Source organism: Protomyctophum parallelum (assembly GCF_964188405.1).
Source record: "Protomyctophum parallelum genome assembly, chromosome: 2".
NCBI classification, from domain to species: domain Eukaryota; kingdom Metazoa; phylum Chordata; class Actinopteri; order Myctophiformes; family Myctophidae; genus Protomyctophum; species Protomyctophum parallelum.
Genome location: NC_139699.1, coordinates 28,971,151 through 28,989,985, shown reverse-complemented (window position 1 = coordinate 28,989,985; position 18,835 = coordinate 28,971,151). Strand labels below are relative to the sequence as shown.

The 18,835-nt window shown below is 44.7% G+C and overlaps 2 protein-coding genes across 2 annotated transcripts in view; one reads left to right on the top strand and one right to left on the bottom strand.

Moving 5' to 3' along the window:
- Positions 1–18,835, top strand: part of LOC310876471 (cytochrome c oxidase subunit 5A, mitochondrial-like) — a 217,592-nt gene that overhangs the window by 187,818 nt on the left and 10,939 nt on the right. The window lies entirely within an intron of this gene.
- Positions 1–18,835, bottom strand: part of trip4 (thyroid hormone receptor interactor 4) — a 78,137-nt gene that overhangs the window by 57,498 nt on the left and 1,804 nt on the right. Inside the window, exons 2-11 of the mRNA XM_083759158.1 lie at positions 17,281–17,474; positions 15,590–15,744; positions 14,330–14,548; positions 13,066–13,144; positions 12,493–12,589; positions 10,497–10,712; positions 10,135–10,264; positions 8,754–8,956; positions 5,595–5,719; positions 4,680–4,771 (exon numbers count right to left, since the gene is read on the bottom strand). Coding sequence (XP_083615284.1) covers positions 4,680–4,771; positions 5,595–5,719; positions 8,754–8,956; positions 10,135–10,264; positions 10,497–10,712; positions 12,493–12,589; positions 13,066–13,144; positions 14,330–14,548; positions 15,590–15,744; positions 17,281–17,474 — 1,510 coding nt within the window. The remainder of the gene's footprint in view (positions 1–4,679; positions 4,772–5,594; positions 5,720–8,753; positions 8,957–10,134; positions 10,265–10,496; positions 10,713–12,492; positions 12,590–13,065; positions 13,145–14,329; positions 14,549–15,589; positions 15,745–17,280; positions 17,475–18,835) is intronic.

Here is an 18,835-nt window from a genome sequence, read left to right as displayed (position 1 = left end):
AACCGGACTTAAACCCTCCACATTCTGAAATAGCAACAATTCAAGTTCTGTATCCATTTTTGACTCTTTGTACACACAACCGCCCTTTCAAAAACCAACCCTTTTCACAGTGTTTTCAATGAAAAATACCTTTTTCCCCCTTGTTACCACAAAAATATTGTTTTACAGTGTAACATCGGCAAGGTATTAAAAACCAACTCTTTTCACAGTGTTTTCAGCGTAAATACCTTTTTCCCCCTTGTTTCCACAAAAAACATTTTTTACAGTGTAGTACAAGTTCAGGGTTTTTTTTTACAGTGTAGTTTTTTTGTGTGTGTGTGTGTTTTTTTTTTTTACAGTGTTACAGTGTTATTTAGTCCCATCTGGGGTGCCATTTTTCTATGTAACGGTTTGTTATAGATCATGGATCTGGGGTGCCAGCCAGGCAGTTGTATCCTGACAAAATGTTAGTTAAATAGGGTAACCGTTGCATAAGGCTGTGCAGCATACCGTGGTCCGCACCACACTGCACACCCTGTAGAGTCACTTGTAAACACAATAAACACAGACACGGTAGAGTTGCAGTGAATAAGTTGTATAATGAAAGGTTCACAGCACATATAGGTTCACAGTTCACAGTTCAGTTCCCATACAGTTCCAGCTTATATCCAGCCCTAGCCCCTCTCGGGACCCTACGTAAAGCTTTTCTGAAATTTTTATGAGTTTTACGTAGGGTCCCTGTTCATGACTATATTTTCGTATGGAAATCCCTGGACACGGATGTAGAAATTCTCTCTAAAATAGGATCTGCGCCAAAAGACGGCGTTATTTTACTTGAGTTATTCTGAATTCGGGAACTTTAAGTAGCTATACATCCCGCTGCGAATATCTCCTGTGGCGCGGAAGCCGCTAAGTATTTTTAATCTTTGTTTGACCGATTTGGTCGCTTTATTTCTTCTTGTTTGTTTACCGTTTATTGTACCGCCTCCCGGTGTGCGGTTGGCTTGTGCGGCTACGTCCCTGCCTCTGATCTGCTCTGTCATAGCTATAGCGCCACTAGCTAGCCAGATAGGCGGTACAATGAGGTGTCAATAAACAAGGAAGGAAGAGATTAATCCAAGCTTCCAAATCGGGCAAACATAGATTAAAAATACTTAACGGCTTCCGCGCCACAGGAGATATTCGCAGCGGCATGTATGGATACTTATACTTCACATATTCAGAAAGCCTCACACTGAATAATATCGTCATAGAGCGCGGGGAGCCACGAAACATGTTGTTTATGTTTTAAAATGGGTGCGTCCCAGGTGGCATGGTAGCAGTGGAACAGGACCCCATGGTCTGGGTCGAACAAAATGTCAGAAACTTCAGTACCATTGGGTTCTGCTTGGAGGGCTAATCCAGCCCTTGCACAAACGCAAAACCCGACCGCTATGTGTCTCGTACCCCGCACGTTATCCGTTCCCAAACCCCTCAGCTGTTCTGTTGTATATCCACGTTAGTTACTCACTCACGGCCGTACAAGTGTGGTGGTTAAATCCCCACTGTTCCAAGGTGTCCTCCTTACGATCCAAGCGATCCCCGGGGAGTCCTCTCAGTGTGATATCCTCTCCATTATGACTTGTCGTCCAAAAGATAACGTTTCGTGCGCGCAACGAATGATAAACTTTAAAGGGTTACAAACAAACAAAGCGTAACCGCGAGTCCCATAGACACCTCCAGCCTTCACCGCTGTCACAGCTGACAGCACTTCCTCCTGCCGCTAGCCAGGTGCGTGACGTCAGGGCATAAAAAGACGTATCAGTCTGGAGTGTAACTGACGGCACAGATGGGCGTGCGTGGTGTGCGTGCGTGCGTGGCGACGCTAATCGCCACAATACGTTGGTTTATCTGTCTCCTAGCATCATTCATACGTTGGCAAAGACAAAATAACATATTTTTTCAGAGCCAACACAGACCTCTTGAGAAGTACAATCAACACACACACACACACACATGGAGATGCTTGCAAACCCCCCTCCCCCCACACACACGCACACACACGTGCACTCGAACACGACAGCTTAATAAGAGCTAATTACATTTCTCAAAATCAGCAGAAAGGAAGCATGTGCAATTTCCAATGTCAATATCTCATTAAAGCTAGAGTCTCTCTGTGTGTGTGTGTGTGTGTGTGTGTGTGTGTGTGTGTGTGTGCGCATGTATGAATGTGTGCGTGTGTGTGTGTGTGCATGTGCGTGCATATGCATGTGCATGTGCATGCATTAAAGGGGCTATTAAAAGGTTGTTGTTGCACAACAACTCTGCTGCATTGTAACTACCATTTCCATTAATGTGCCAAGTCGTGTTCCTTCAGCTGAAGGAATAGAATAATGACACAGTGAGCGATGTGACGATAAATAACTTAACATTCAGAATGAGATACGACGACACAGTTAGTTACCCAATCTATAACTCGCGTCTCAACTGCTTCTGCTCAATAAGCAGAAAATAACCAATTTTATGCTCAATATTCAACTTGCTCAAGACGTTTCACTCTTTCTAGCCCAGTGGTTCCCAAACTCTTTCATGTCAAGGACCCCCAAATTGACACTAATTATCCCACGGACCCCAATTTGAAGAGATATGCCAGGGACCCCCCATAAGAGAAGATCTTTACAGCTCTAGCAGTGATTCTCAACTCGTTTAATTTCAAGGATCCCCAGTTTGACATGCATTAGTCTACAGACCCCCATTTAATGACATTTCAATATCCCCAATCCCCAATTTATATTGTAAAATCAATGTTAATTTAAACTATCATTTAGCTGGGGACCCCCTGGAACTCCCATAAGGACCCATGGGGGTCCTCGGACCCCACTTTGGTAACCACTGCTCTAGCCGATCAAGACCTGGAAAGGATCTGTTTTTTTTTGTTTTTTTAATCTTAAACCTCAGCTGTTGAAAAATAGCAGATCTACAAGCTCATAGCGTGGCACTGAGCGTTGCACTCTTGGGGGTGTCAAATGCATGTTTAATTTTACACTCTCAATAGTTAAATTTTTAAACATGTGCATTGCTTAATTCACAAGAAGTCTACACAATTAGAGAACGTAGAAGAATTGTTATTTTAATCAATACAGCATGGAATTGTGGACAAAAGCTTATCTGACGACAACAAAATAATCTTTAGTTTTGGGTCTGAGAGGCTGAATGTCATCAAATGGTGGGCCGTCCGGCTCAAATGCAGAATAAATAATGTTGCCCGATTCCGACGGCCTTTACTGCATGTCACTCCCCCATCTCTCTCCCCCATTTCCTGTCAGCCTACTGTCTGTCCCTCTATAAAAAATATAAAATAAAGACGAAAGCCGCAAAGAATAATGTGGCACAAATCATTGAATATATATTCTTTCAGAGCAAACACGCAGCTAAAATCTTTGCCTCTGGGGGGTCCCTGGAACTACATATTTTCAGATGGGGGTCCATGGCCAAATACAGATAATTCTGGGGGTCCTTGACATGAAAAAGGGTTGAGCATCACTGACATAGAAACCTAGGTTTTTGAGAAAACTGTTAGGATTTAGAAGCCTTTATTTAATGGACCTCAGTCCTAAATGGGTTAAATCATCATACATTCAGCCAGACAGTAGCAGAGTGTGGAACATGACTGAGGTGCTGCTAGTAACATGGTGCACTATGCCCTCTGGTGGTCGGAACATTGAACTGCATCATCCGTTTTACATAAACAGTGTGGGTCTTGACAGCACGTTTAGTTTTAGTCAGTCTTTTGAATAACATTTTATTCACTTTTAGTCATATTTTGTGTCAGCTGACATGTTTTAGATTTAGTCTAGTTTCAGTCGACTAAATATCAGAAGATTTTAGTTCATCAAACGAGAAATGGGACATCTACTATAATGCGCCACGTCTCTGTGTGCGTGCGTGTGTGCGTGCGTGTGTACGGTTGTAATGCACGTAACTCGAGAACCGAATTGCATCAAGCCGAATTGATTGCCAAGTACACTTTTCAGTTTGCAGTCTTCACACACAGGCACATACACAGATCTCCATGTGGGACAACGGCTGGCAGTTAAAACGGATGCTATGACAACGTATATCATTAGGTTCCCAAGTTGCATTGCATCGTTCCCAAGTATGCCGGTGGCCGACTGTGACGGGCACGTACAGGTCTAGTTCTGCATAATGAGTACTTTCTACTTTTGGGACTTTATCGACATACGTTTTGTACTTTTAAAGCTGCTATAAGCAATAATATGTCAAAATTGTAATGAACTTTATTTATATGTATGTATATATATATATTTATTTATTTTCTCAGGTGCCCAGCTAAATGATAGCTTGGAACCAAATGGCACGTCCCACTGGGAGGTGACCCCGGGGCAGACCAAGGCGCAGATGGAGGAAACACATCGACTCACTGGCCTTGGAACGTCTCGGCATCCCCCAGGAGGAAGTTACTAATGTTGCTCTGGAGAGGGAAGTCTGGAGCACTCTGGTGGAGCTGTTGCCCCCGCTACCCGACTACGGATAAGCAGTTGAAGATGGATTGATTGATTGATGGATGGATAGATGGTTCGAGTAAAAGTACTGACATTATTAAATACTCCAGTAAAGTAGAAATACCAAAAAGAAATGCAGTAGGAAATGTAATTAGTTACTTTACAGCACTGCTAGACAGGGCTGGTTCCAACACTAACCTGCTCTGCGAACTGCTCCTGGGACAGACAGTCTGTCATGTTGACACAGCCTAGCAGACAGCCGGTGGGATAGTCCTTAGGAAACCTGGGCTCTGTGCGTGCACGCACACGCACACGCACACGCACACGCACACGCACACGCACACGCACACGCACACGCACACGCACACACACACACACACACACACACACACACACACACACACACACACACACACACACACACACACACACACACACACACACAGTTTCAGTCTAGTTTCGGTCGACTAAATACCATAAGATTTGAGACGACTAAGGCCCATGCTAAACGTATGGATCTTTTGCTAAACGGAAACTTTTGTCCTCCCTGCCCATACGACAGAGATATCTGAGTCCACACACAAACACAGAAACGCATTGAACACAGGATAAAATCACTGAAGTAGCAGGTTTCAATAATTAAGGAATAAGTATACCTCCAGCCCCAGGAAACATGCGAGTGCATCCCATGGACCACATGCAGACCGCGGCGATATTACCATATAAGTTAATATGCGTACCACCCGTTTTGAATTTGCACATAAACATAATGCAGGAGGCAGCTTTACTGAAAACGAGATGGCAAATGGTCAATATAGTCTCATTTAAAATATAGGACTGCTGTTTTCTCTGAAACTATGAGCGCTGTCCGCGACGATGATCATCCATCCAAGGTTCGGATCTGATTTGTGATTTGTCTCATTGCGATTGAAATATTAACGTTTCTGGCGAAAGATAAACATTGTGAGCTAATGCTAACATAAGCTGTTTCTTACAATGGCGGTCTGCGAGCAGGGAAAACGGAAGTGAATGACTGCCCAATTCTGGCTGGCGCAGCTAACTACCATCTAAGGCCACACGGTGGCTGTTAACTTGTTAAATGAACGTGTGTACCTTTCTTGTAGAGGTGACGGTACATGGCCTGGACCTCCTCGATCTCCTGAGGCGTGGGCTTCTTAGCGGCAGCAGAGATCCAGAGACGGCCGCGGTGAGACGTATACCAGTTACGTCCCTCCACCCTGTAGACAGACAGACAGACAGACAGACAGACAGTGTTGATAAGAATACCGAAACGGTCGCACGAGAATATTAGGCTTGTATGGTTTTACGGTTTAAAAAATCGTTTACGGAAGCAGTAGAGAGAATGGCGGCGTCAAATGACAGCTCATGGAGAATGGTCTTGAACTAAGTAATGCGACATTGACCACCACTAAGACTTTGGATTTCTAAAAGGTTTGGAGATATGGCAAAATATTCCTATGAGGGATCGTGCTGAAATTATGTGATGCTCTGCTCGCAAACTGGAGTTAATGTTATACGAGGGAGCGCGAGCTCCAAAAGTGGTCTTTGGTATACCACTCCACAAAAAGTGGGTACCACTTATTAATAGTGGTATTCCTCTTGATGCCATGGACCAGCAGTGAGGCCCAGGGTTGGTGCATGTCTCACCTCTTGATGCCTTGGACCAGCAGTGAGGCCCAGGGTTGGTGCATGTCTCACCTCTTGATGCCATGGACCAGCAGTGAGGCCCAGGGTTGGTGCATGTCTCACCTCTTGATGCCATGGACCAGCAGTGAGGCCCAGGGTTGGTGCTTGTCTCACCTCTTGATGCCATGGACCAGCAGTGAGGCCCAGGGTTGGTTCATCATCTCTTACCTCTTGATGCCATGGACCAGCAGTGAGGCCCAGGGTTGGTGCATGTCTCACCTCTTGATGCCTTGGACCAGCAGTGAGGCGCAGGGTTGGTTCATCATCTCTTACCTCTTGATGCCATGGACCAGCAGTGAGGCGCAGGGTTGGTGCTTGTCTCACCTCTTGATGCCTTGGACCAGCAGTGAGGCGCAGGGTTGGTGCTTGTCTCACCTCTTGATGCCTTGGACCAGCAGTGAGGCCCAGGGTTGGTGCTTGTCTCACCTCTTGATGCCTTGGACCAGCAGTGAGGCCCAGGGTTGGTGCTTGTCTCACCTCTTGATGCCTTGGACCAGCAGTGAGGCGCAGGGTTGGTTCATCATCTCTTACCTCTTGATGCCATGGACCAGCAGTGAGGCCCAGGGTTGGTGCTTGTCTCACCTCTTGATGCCATGGACCAGCAGTGAGGCCCAGGGTTGGTGCATGTCTCACCTCTTGATGCCTTGGACCAGCAGTGAGGCGCAGGGTTGGTTCATCATCTCTTACCTCTTGATGCCATGGACCAGCAGTGAGGCCCAGGGTTGGTGCATGTCTCACCTCTTGATGCCTTGGACCAGCAGTGAGGCCCAGGGTTGGTGCATGTCTCACCTCTTGATGCCATGGACCAGCAGTGAGGCCCAGGGTTGGTGCATGTCTCACCTCTTGATGCCATGGACCAGCAGTGAGGCCCAGGGTTGGTGCATGTCTCACCTCTTGATGCCATGGACCAGCAGTGAGGCCCAGGGTTGGTGCTTGTCTCACCTCTTGATGCCTTGGACCAGCAGTGAGGCGCAGGGTTGGTGCTTGTCTCACCTCTTGATGCCTTGGACCAGCAGTGAGGCCCAGGGTTGGTGCATGTCTTACCTCTTGATGCCTTGGACCAGCAGTGAGGCGCAGGGTTGGTGCTTGTCTCACCTCTTGATGCCTTGGACCAGCAGTGAGGCCCAGGGTTGGTGCTTGTCTCACCTCTTGATGCCTTGGACCAGCAGTGAGGCGCAGGGTTGGTTCATCATCTCTTACCTCTTGATGCCATGGACCAGCAGTGAGGCCCAGGGTTGGTGCTTGTCTCACCTCTTGATGCCATGGACCAGCAGTGAGGCCCAGGGTTGGTGCTTGTCTCACCTCTTGATGCCTTGGACCAGCAGTGAGGCGCAGGGTTGGTTCATCATCTCTTACCTCTTGATGCCATGGACCAGCAGTGAGGCCCAGGGTTGGTGCTTGTCTCACCTCTTGATGCCTTGGACCAGCAGTGAGGCCCAGGGTTGGTGCATGTCTCACCTCTTGATGCCTTGGACCAGCAGTGAGGCGCAGGGTTGGTGCATGTCTCACCTCTTGATGCCATGGACCAGCAGTGAGGCCCAGGGTTGGTGCATGTCTTACCTCTTGATGCCTTGGACCAGCAGTGAGGCGCAGGGTTGGTTCATCATCTCTTACCTCTTGATGCCATGGACCAGCAGTGAGGCCCAGGGTTGGTGCTTGTCTCACCTCTTGATGCCTTGGACCAGCAGTGAGGCCCAGGGTTGGTGCATGTTAGGCTTGTCACAGTGTCCGGTGATACCGGTGTTACCGTTGGGCGGGCACGCCACCGAGTACATTACTTGCACACCGATAGCACCGTTTTATTATTATTTTTAATGCTAGACTATTTCTTTTCTCGTGTACCCTATAAAACCACTTCAGTTCATTTTCGTGTGGCACCCGTGTGCTTATAAGCAGGTTATCAATACTTTAGTCAGACAACAGGTTGTATTAATATTATTATTATGAAGAGAACAAAAGTGATCTGCTCTTTAACGGGGCTGCAGCAGGCAGAGCGGAGCTGTCTGAACCCACACCAGCATGGTGTCAGATTTCACTTTCGCTTTGGTGACAGGTCTTAGCTGCATTCAGACTTAGAGTGCATTGGACTTACGGTGAGTTTATACTTCCACAATGTTTTAGTGCTTTATTTACTCACAATAATCTGTAGCAACGGTGCTGTGCTCTCAATTCATCCTGTAATGATCTCGCGTTAGCGTCTTGATCAACGCTGATGAAGGCTATGTGAGCTGCCTGAAACAGGTGCGTTGTTGGTCTCGTTGATATGACAAATATCATATGAGGAAAATAAAATGATGAAAAGAGTTCTGCTGGATTGTTTATCTTCTAGTTGCATTTTTTGACCGTGCCTGCCTATACTGCCTAAAGCCTCGACGTAAGTAATTACTTTGGAAGTGCAAAGCGCTGTTGTAGTTTCTGTTTCTTAACTTTCTGGATCAATGCGAGGCAGGTCTATTAGGACACCTAGTGGTTGGATTCGGTGTTACCGGTTTAACCGGTGTTGAGAAGCACGGTGGAAACGGTGGGGAAATTCTAACACCGCGACATCTCTAGTGCATGTCTCACCTCTTGATGCCTTGGACAAGCAGTGAGGCCCAGGGTTGGTGCATGCTGAGACACCAGCCTCCGTCGCTCATCTCCTGCAGCTCTCGGTCCTGCAGCCTCAGCCTGCAGCGCTCCTCGGCTCCTCCGCCTGCCTTAACGTCGTCTCCCAGCGGCGCGGTCAGTCCTTTCTGCAGGTGGCTCTCACCTCCACCCACATCCACCCACTGAGTGACCACAGTCACCACACATAATGCTGCTGGGTTAGTCTCCACCCACATCCATCCACTGAGTGACCACACATAATGCTGCTGGGTTAGTCTCCACCCACATCCACCCACTGAGTGACCACACATAATGCTGCTGGGTTGGTCTCCACCCACATCCACCCACTGACTGACCACACATAATGCTGCTGGGTTAGTCTCCACCCACATCCACCCACTGAGTGACCGCACATAATGCTGCTGGGTTAGAGTCTCGTCTCCTCTCACCTCCTCCCACTGCAGTGGTGGAAAAAGTACCCAGATGTTTTACTTAAGTTAAAAAGTATCGACACTGCAATGTAAAAGTTTTTTTTTTAACAAAATTGTCAGTATATTTAGTCTCAGTTTTAGTCTTCATAGCTTAGCTTTCATTTAGTTTTCGTCCGTGAAAAAGGTAGTTGAACATTTTTCGTCACAGTTTTAACTTACTAAAACCAACCTTGTAACAGAGTCTTGTTTCATTACTTGAATCATGTCATTACACTGCCATTCTAATTTTATTGCACACAATTATGTGGCCCAATAGAGCACAGAAGTCCTGACGTCACTCGCTCATCCCCTGGGTCGCAGAAGTAATTTCTCAATGGAGAAGAACATGGGGTCATCTTAGAATCGTCTCATATAAGCATCGTGGTCCAAAAATAAACAAACTGTCTCTGCGATATTGTCGGGGAGGTGTCTCTGTATCGTTTACGACAGTCAGTGCACTCATATTTGATACAGTCTATTTCTAGCGAAAATGTAGCAGCAGTAATATTAGCGTTTTCTCGCAGTCAGTTGATCCTTCATATCCATTATGAGTCATACCGCCGGGATCGTTTGTTTTACAAGGTTCTTATTTGATGCGATATATATATATATATTTTTTTAAGTCTATGGGAATTCAGAATGGGGGGGGGGGGAACGCAACGCAAATCCAAATGTCAAAATCATCACTAGTACACAGAGACCAGAGTAATATTAAGTAAGTAGCGTTGACTCCCATTGTAACATTGGAATGCGGAAGTGCTCATTCTATCGCAATGGGATAGTTCCAGCCACAAGAGCAATGTTTGGAACTATAGCCCATAGGTACCTGCTTTGCGCAGAGATCAAAGCGTGTCGCTACTCTCCTACTCTACAATCTGACAGAGACATACCTCGGGCGCAGCCTGCACGATGTTGGGGTTGACCAACTCTCTGGTATTCTGCCGTCCACTGTGTCCTCCAGGGGGCGATGGTGAGTGAAGCTGAGCACCGCTGTTCATGGCCTTGAGCGTCTCATCCAGCCTGAAAAGTCACATTTTCAAGATTTTTCAAAAGCCGAGTTGAGGCACTCAATGAGGCAATAGTCGCTCATCCTCGCGCAAAATTGTAAAAAATAGCCAAAGCTCACAACAGCTCGCTCTGCGAGGCATTGTGAGCTTCGGCTATTTTTATGGGGTTTTTTGCTTTGCTTGTAGAGCAGGCCGGGTTGAGAACCGGTTGAGAACCCCTACTCCCCTAGTCTCTTTGTCCTCACTTGTCGTAGTAGTGTCCGAGGTTGTCTCCCTCGTCGACGACTCGTCGCCCGGCGAAGTCCAACGTGATCTTCCGATCTTTCCGGGAAGCGTGGCGGAGTTCTCGCAGCTCCTCCTCCTTCTGCCGCAGCATGTCGCGCTCTCCGGACGACAGCCATTGGTTGGAATCGGTGCCGAAGTAGTCCGACTGGTCGTCCAGAACCTGAGTTCTCCTCGTGCTGAGTGTCGACAGAACGGGAGAACCGTCGTCATGCTAGCCAAAAGGATAGCGCCATGCTAGCCTCAAGAGACCCCTGGGCCATATTGTTTCAAAACGGGAACGAAAAAAGCCAGGGCGAACGATCTACAAGCTCACAACGCATTGCAGCTGACATGTTGAGATCTACAAGCTGAGAGCTTGTAGATCTGCTACCCTTCAAAAGCCATGTGCATTCATCCAATAACGGACTCATTATTTAATCCCCCAAGATAAACAAAGCTAACTTTTTAGAAACCTAACCGAAGATGCCGGTCTAAGATACGATATGGGTACGGTGTCACAGCAAGTGTTGAGCAGAATTGAGCTACACATCTCTCATTTAGAATGGTGGTCAATGTCGAACTATATATGGATGTGCGAAGATGCGTTATCAGAATTGTGGTAAAATCTATAAGGGGTCAAATGATGATCATCTGTGTTCCACACTGGTAAACTGGAGGAGAACTCAGAGAGTCTCCCACGCATTCCTTTGAAGGCACCACTGGTGAAATGGGGGGTTGTGAAGATCTTTATCAGTACCAGTCAGTGGTGTGAGGACATTTTATGACCTGCCACAGGCTGGCAGGAAGACCTCTGAAACTAAGTTACTGATTACAGGACATGTCCATGTAGGTAGGAGGAAAGAACTTCTTTAATTCCTTTAATTGATAAATGTGTTCTAAAGTAACCAATATTATACTGGGTTAGTAAAGCCTAGATAATATATATATATATAATGGTTTAGACAGTTAATCTAGACATTTTGATCTAGAGATAAGCAACAGCTCACATGACAGGAAGTGATGGGGCTGTTGCAAGAGGCTGATGTCTCACTGAGGCAAGCAGGATGGCCATTGGCTGAGACAGCTATCCCTGCTATTTGATTGGTTGCAAAGGCAACTCTCTCTCTGGTCTAGTATACTGTTTGGTCCAGGGTTGAATTTAGATTCACCAGACCACCGTGAGAGAACCAGCAGAGGCCAGCGGTAATTATAATGATATGATATGTGCATTATTTCATAACTGTGTATTAATGTGTAATATGATAATTAGGTTGTAACCAAGTGCTATTGTGTTCTTTTCTCCTTATTAAATAATCTTTGATATGGCAGATTTTAAACCACAGACACACATACCACACATACCTGGTTAGTGGGTGGAACACCACACAAACGTGGAACCACACACACATTACAAAGTGAGCATAGTGGAATCACAAACAAGTGAAATACCATAATTATGCACACTTACTTAATAGAACCACACAAAGTGGAATACTATGATTATGTTCAATATAACTACACTTCTCCAAATGAGAGCAGGGTTAGGTAATAGACTTTAAGGGCGTGCTAAGTCACAAATCCAGGGTACTATTATCAGTCTGTGTGGGGAAGTTTGAACAAACGTGTGAATGTTGATAATATGTGTTTTATGTTTAAGAATGAACTAATAAAAAACCCTATAAAAAGCATGTTTGATTCGTAAAATAAGGATATTATTGAAGCATTAAACAAACCAATTGTGCGTATTAAACCTAGCTATATCTGCTGTATTCTTGGGAATTCGGATCCCGGCAAATCTCACAGAAAACCAGACAGTCAAGATAGCACAATAGGAGTACAGAATGAAATAAACGTAATATAAACCTCTCGCGATTGGAGTTCCACCATGGCAAGGTAACAAACTACACAACCAAACTACTACCAAAGTAATGAACTGCACAACCAAACTACAACCAAAGTGTGCTGATTTTACCATACCTGTTCTTGTCGTATTCCAGCAGCTTGTCTTTGTGTTGGATGGCCTTCTCCAGACCCACCTTCATACGAGCCTCTTGGTGTGGAAGATCTGAGCCATCTGTGTACCAAACAGAAACAACATGAGACAGTCTCCATCTGAGTCCTCTGTACCAAACAGAAACAACATGAGACAGTCTCCATCTGAGTCCTCTGTACCAAACAGAAACAACATGAGACAGTCTCTATCTGAGTCCTCTGTACCAAACAGAAACATGAGTCTCAGTCCACAAAAGTGGTGTGATTTCAATTGGGCCTTTTGACTCAAAGGCTTTCGGCTTTCAGGAAGAAACCAAAAATACACAGGGAAGACATATTTGAATATTATAACCACACCTGGGGTTTATTAGAGTAATGTTAACTCTATAGACACATACAAAACACCTGGGGGTCTATTAGAGTAATGTTAACTCCATAGACACGTACAAAACACCTGGGGGTCTATTAGAGTAATGTTAACTCCATTCAAAGAGAGACCATGACATTGAATAATGTCAGTGAAATTAGCGTCATATTAAGTACAGTTTTGTGTCTCACCTCCCATCAGTTTCTTTCTCAGTTTCTGGCTCTTGTTGGAGTCTCTCTGCAGGATTTCCTGCTCCTCTTTGGTGCAAACCTGAAGTAACACAAAACAAATATCTCTTATTGATCTCCTGCTCTTCTTTGGTGCAAACCTGAAGTAACAGTAAAAAAAAATAACATCAACAGAAAAATTATGAATCTTAGACCTCTTTTAGACGGCGACCATCTCCATATAACACGTCAAAGTCCCGATGCGTTCTCATTTTTTCTTACCCTTTACACGAGAACGCACACGTTATGATATGATGTGTTATTATGGTATACTGTCGCTAGGTGGCGATAACGGGCTGCCAAATAGACAGGTCCCCCACGTACAAGAAGAAGAAACCTTCACGTAAGCCTGCGCACCACGGCTCTGGACATACCACGGGATGGTATATATTTTATAATACATTAGACTACATAAACGGCTGTCGTCTATCACATGGCTTTTTATTTACATCATGGTTTTACATTCAACACCGCTGATGAGCATCAGTTTGTAGGCGAGGAGGGAGGCTTGTTCAGGAACTCCATTATATCATAATGATATGGCTCTGCATCAATGTAATAAACATAAGCGCTGTGAGCCAACGTGAGCCATGATGTCATAAGTTTTGCGGATTCACCGTTTTGCCTGTTTATATGGAGACCATAGGAAACGGTGTTCTAAAGATTTCCACTCTGGGAGGCGGTTTCACTTTGTTGCGTTTTCACCTCCTGAGAACATGGTTCTCGTCTAAATGACAGCAGCAAACGATACTTTATTTTGACGTTTTATATGAACACCATCCTCGTGTAAATACCACCTTAGACTGAATCGTCCTAAAACCAAGCAGACTTAAAAGACTTCCACATAAGATGCAGGGCCTTCTATGAAACATCTATGGAACTCACCAGACTTCCACAGAAGAGACAGGGCCCGGAGCCTTCTATGAAACTCACCAGACTCCCACAGAACAGACAGGGCCCGGAGCCTTCTATGAAACCGATATGGAACTCACCAGACTCCCACAGAACAGACAGGGCCCGGAGTCTTCTATGAAACAGATATGGAACTCACCAGACTCCCACAGAAGAGGCAGGGCCCGGAGTCTTCTATGAAACAGATATGGAACTCACCAGACTTCCACAGAAGAGGCAGGGCCCAGAGTCTTCTATGAAACAGATATGGAACTCACCAGACTTCCACAGAAGAGGCAGGGCCCGGAGTCTTCTATGAAACAGATATGGAACTCACCAGACTTCCACAGAAGAGGCAGGGCCCAGAGCCTTCCTGCTCACACACGATGCGTCCACAGCTGAGACAGTTGTTGACCAGGCCGTGCTTCTGGGCCAGACACTCACAGGCGTGGCGCCCGGGTAGGATGATGGCCAGCTTGTCCTGGCCCTCTTTGTTGTACAGATTCACAAACTTGCTCTTCTTCTTGGCCAAAGACAAAGTGTTGACTTCTTGTGCCTGTGGATGTGGATGGATGGAGGAAGACATCCGGGATGTGTAAAGGTGACCAAAATGAAAATCTATGACTATATTATATTATTAACGATTATTCGAAAGATCCATTTTTATTTTATTTTTTGTGTTTGTGTGTACTGGCTGTACCCCATAGCGATGATTTGATTATGTGAGCAATGTGTGTACCCCTGACCCATATTGATGATTTGATTGGCTGAGCACGGAATGTGATGTATGATGAAAAGAGCGCTTATCAAAATAATCACAAGTGTGATTATTTTTGAGCGGTGCTAGCCCCTCCTATATACAGGCTTAATGTTTGTTTTTAGTTCAATGTTTTAAAAACGCCATTGACAATGAAGGGAAAATCTACGTCATCTTGTCCCTAACACAAACATTAAATGCCATTATCAATAAAGATAATTTAATGTTTGTTTTGACACTGTTTGACAGCTTGACAGCTTTTGGATCTACTATTTCCGCATTTTTTAAATTTCGACATTATGACGATTATGCAAAAATAATTGTGATTAGCTCAAATAACTGCAATTAGACTAATCATTGTTACAGCCCTAATAACAGCAAAATAGCTTCAACAATAGGGTGCTGTAAATCGCTAGATACCTGACGATTCTATTCAGATTCAGAAGCCTACGATTCGATTAATTCAGATTAATTGGGCTACAATACATTTACGATTTGATTACAGAAGCAATGCGATGCAAATACGTCGCCCTGACTGTGTGACACAAAGTGCTTTCTAATGATCCATAATGAAAAACACATTAATTTACTTCCATTATCTTGTATTGCTAATAAAATACAAAAGGAAAAGATGTGTCACTGTCAACTGAAAGGATATATTTGACAATTGCAGAAAACTATTTTTTTTGTAAAAAAAACAAATATATATATATACTGTATTGTTTTAAATAAAATAATAATCGATGTTTGACATGTGTGAATCAATTAATAATCACGATTAATTAATCGCGATAAATCGAACAAAGGATTTTATTTTCCACCCCTACTCAACACACTCACCTTCTTGAGGTCGATGGGGGTTTTGACCACTTCTACTTCAGGCTCTGCTTCCTGGTTGATGGTCATCACGTCCTGCTTGTTGTTTCGTCCTTTACGCTTTGACTTCTTCTGGGAGTCCTTGGAGGAGTCCGAGGAATCTGGCACAACGGAACCAGCTATCCACAAACGATACACAAACATACCTGTTCAATATTTTACTTCATACCAGGGCCAAATTAGCCCCGGTGGGGCCGTGGCCCAGGGGCCCTTGGCCCCCGTGGGGGCCCCCCAAAATCGGCCCAGGGGCCATCGTGGGATTAATCCGTCCCTGCGTCATACTACATTAGGGCTGGAACCAGCTGTCCACAACCGACACGTGTGCGCGCGTGCCTGTGTGCAATAGCAGATCGCTACAACTTTACCAACTTTATTTGTAAAGTAGCGGCTAGTCTAAATACATAAGCCTGGTAGGTTAATAGGAGTAGCCTACTGCAGGGCTTAAAGCTAAAAAAAATCCCAAGACTGAATTAATTTTTTTGCAAATCTGCACTGATCTCATTAAATGACCCCTATGAATCCTCAGGACTGAAATCAGTCCCCAGGACTAAGAACTGCTACTGTCTACACAAACACACATACCACTTTTATCTGACTACAGATCAGCGGAGCCGTTAGAATTCTCGGTCCATGTCTGTACTGTGAGCGCCAACTCTTCACTTTAATGCGATATGCGACATTGTGCAAATGTGCAATGGGACCCAATCACCTCCATTCTCTCACTAAATGTCCTACACTGCAGTGGTTTTGTGTGTAACCTTCAGCATTTGATAAATGTGATCACCTGGCCATATTGCGATAAGCCAAGGGCTTCTCTCTCTTCATTAGACCACGTCTGTCCACCACGGGACATCTTTATGCTGCAAAATAATGCCTACTACTTCCTCATCGTGTGCCAAATATCAACTTGGCAACCACAATGGCACATTATTTGGTTCGTCCACTATATCTGACCTAGATAACATAGTAGTTAACATAATTAATAACATAATTAACACTGATTGCTTGGTGGAAGACAAACGGTGTTGGCAATGTAAAGGGGAAGATGGTACGTTTTTACATGCCTTTTGGGAATGTCCTGTGGTTGTGCCTTTCTGGAAAGAGGTACTGGGGAAACTTGGAGACTGGATGGGGCTAATACTACCAGAATGCCCAAGGTTATGTCTCTTGGGAGATCGCACGGTGCTGCCACAGGGGGTCACCAAGGCACAACATGCATTGGTGACTGCAGGCCTTATTACTGCAGCTAGGTTGATACTGAGAAACTGGAAGAGCTCTGCTACGCCAGAGATCACAGACTGGACCCAACTTATGACTGAAACGGCATCCTTTGAATACTCAATTGCCAGGAGGAATAACGTCAAAGGGAAGTTCCATGAGATATGGGACTACTTTAATTTATATATCAAAGGATTGTTGTAGTAACATTTTGTATTTGTACATTACATATGATATAACCACGAGTGTCAACAACAGAGTGTGGAGGGGTGTTGTCCAGGGGTTTTCTTTTTTTTGACTGCTAGGTGTGTTTTGTTTTTTGTTTGTTTTTTCTTGTCTTTTTCTTTTGTGTAAGTCATGTGAATTTTGTATGCTTTATTTAAAATCATTAAAAAAACTTTGATGACAATTTATTTTTATTTTTATATACAACGTACCTAGGCCAGCTCTGGACTCTCTAAAGAGGAAAAGGCCTTGGCTGTTATCTGCAGCCTGCTGGGACTGCCTTCGGGTCCTTTGCCATCGGTTCAGGAGCTCATCTATAAATTCACGCTTTTTCCCGTCCGTTCCCTGGAGAAGATCTCCAACATACTCCACAATCTCGTCAGCATTATCGATAGACAGAATGTACCTGAGAAGAAGAAGAAGAGTTGCTGTCAAACAACTTCTCCTAATGCAATCATACAATGAAGGCTCTCCAACAAATAACACTAAGTTCTTGTTTTACTTTTTAATTTAGTAGCCCCCACCGGGTGGACGTACTGCTGTATCCTACTGGCTCACCTACCAGTGAGGAGCCCCCACCGGGAGGACCTACTGCTGTATCCTACTGACACACCTGCCAGTGAGGATCCCCCACCGTGAAGAGAGGATGTACTGTTGTATATTTTCACTGTCGACCGTTTGTTAGCACAGTTTCACATGACAGTCATGGATTGGACGAGGTTCAACTTGGTTGTTGCACTGCCTCCATTTCTGGCCTGTACATCTACACAAACGTTCAGGTTTCAAATATAAAGTGCCCACCCCAGAGCCATGGATGTTACATAAGTCCTCGGGCAGGTATAAGTCATAGAGGATAGAGGGCAGATCGCCCCGCACCCTGCTGAAAATTTATTTTCTATTGGCCTAAAATATTGTCTATAAATATTCATGAATCCACTTGCTGACCGGCTGTCGGTATTGAGGAAAAGGGGTTTATATGTGACGGTTGTGACCATACCATTGACAACCTATATACTGTAAAGGCAAAAGTTAGACAAAACATTAGACAAGTAGCATATGACTAGGGGTGTTTTCATGATTCTGAATCCATACCATGCATTAGTTTTGCACAAAAAACACTCCTTGGGCTAAAAACGGCCATAGCCACTTGCTCAAATGTGCCCAAATTCCCCAAAATGTGCTGACCTCATCACATTTGTGATGATTGCAATGGCCGTTTTTAGGCCAAGAAGTGTTTTTTGTGCAAAATGAATTATTGGAATTGATTTGAATAATGAAAACCCCTAGCCCTACAAGCAGAACCCAATGCTACTGAAGTTTCTGACATTTTGGAGACCCAGATAGCATGGGGTCCTGTTCCACCTCTACCCTGCCACCTGGTACACGGACATAAATAAAACATAAATACTAGGGATGCACCGAAAGGGAAATTCTTGGCCGAAACCGAATACCGAATATAGGAAACAGTTGGCCGAAAACCGAATCCCGAATATCCGAATATGATTAATATTATATATCTTTTTTTCTTACCATTGCTGTCATGGCCGTACCTTAAATGACCTGATTTATGGCAAAATAAATGGTTATGGCAAAACTTAACTTAAATAATAACTATTATGGGTCCATAAAACATTTATTCAGCTCGTTTGAATCCATTAATTGCATACACTATTCAGTGATATATTTTCTGCCTATTCGGGCCGAAACCGAATAGGCCGAAAATGCAATTTAAACCATTTTCTGCCGAATATTTTCTGCGGCCGAATA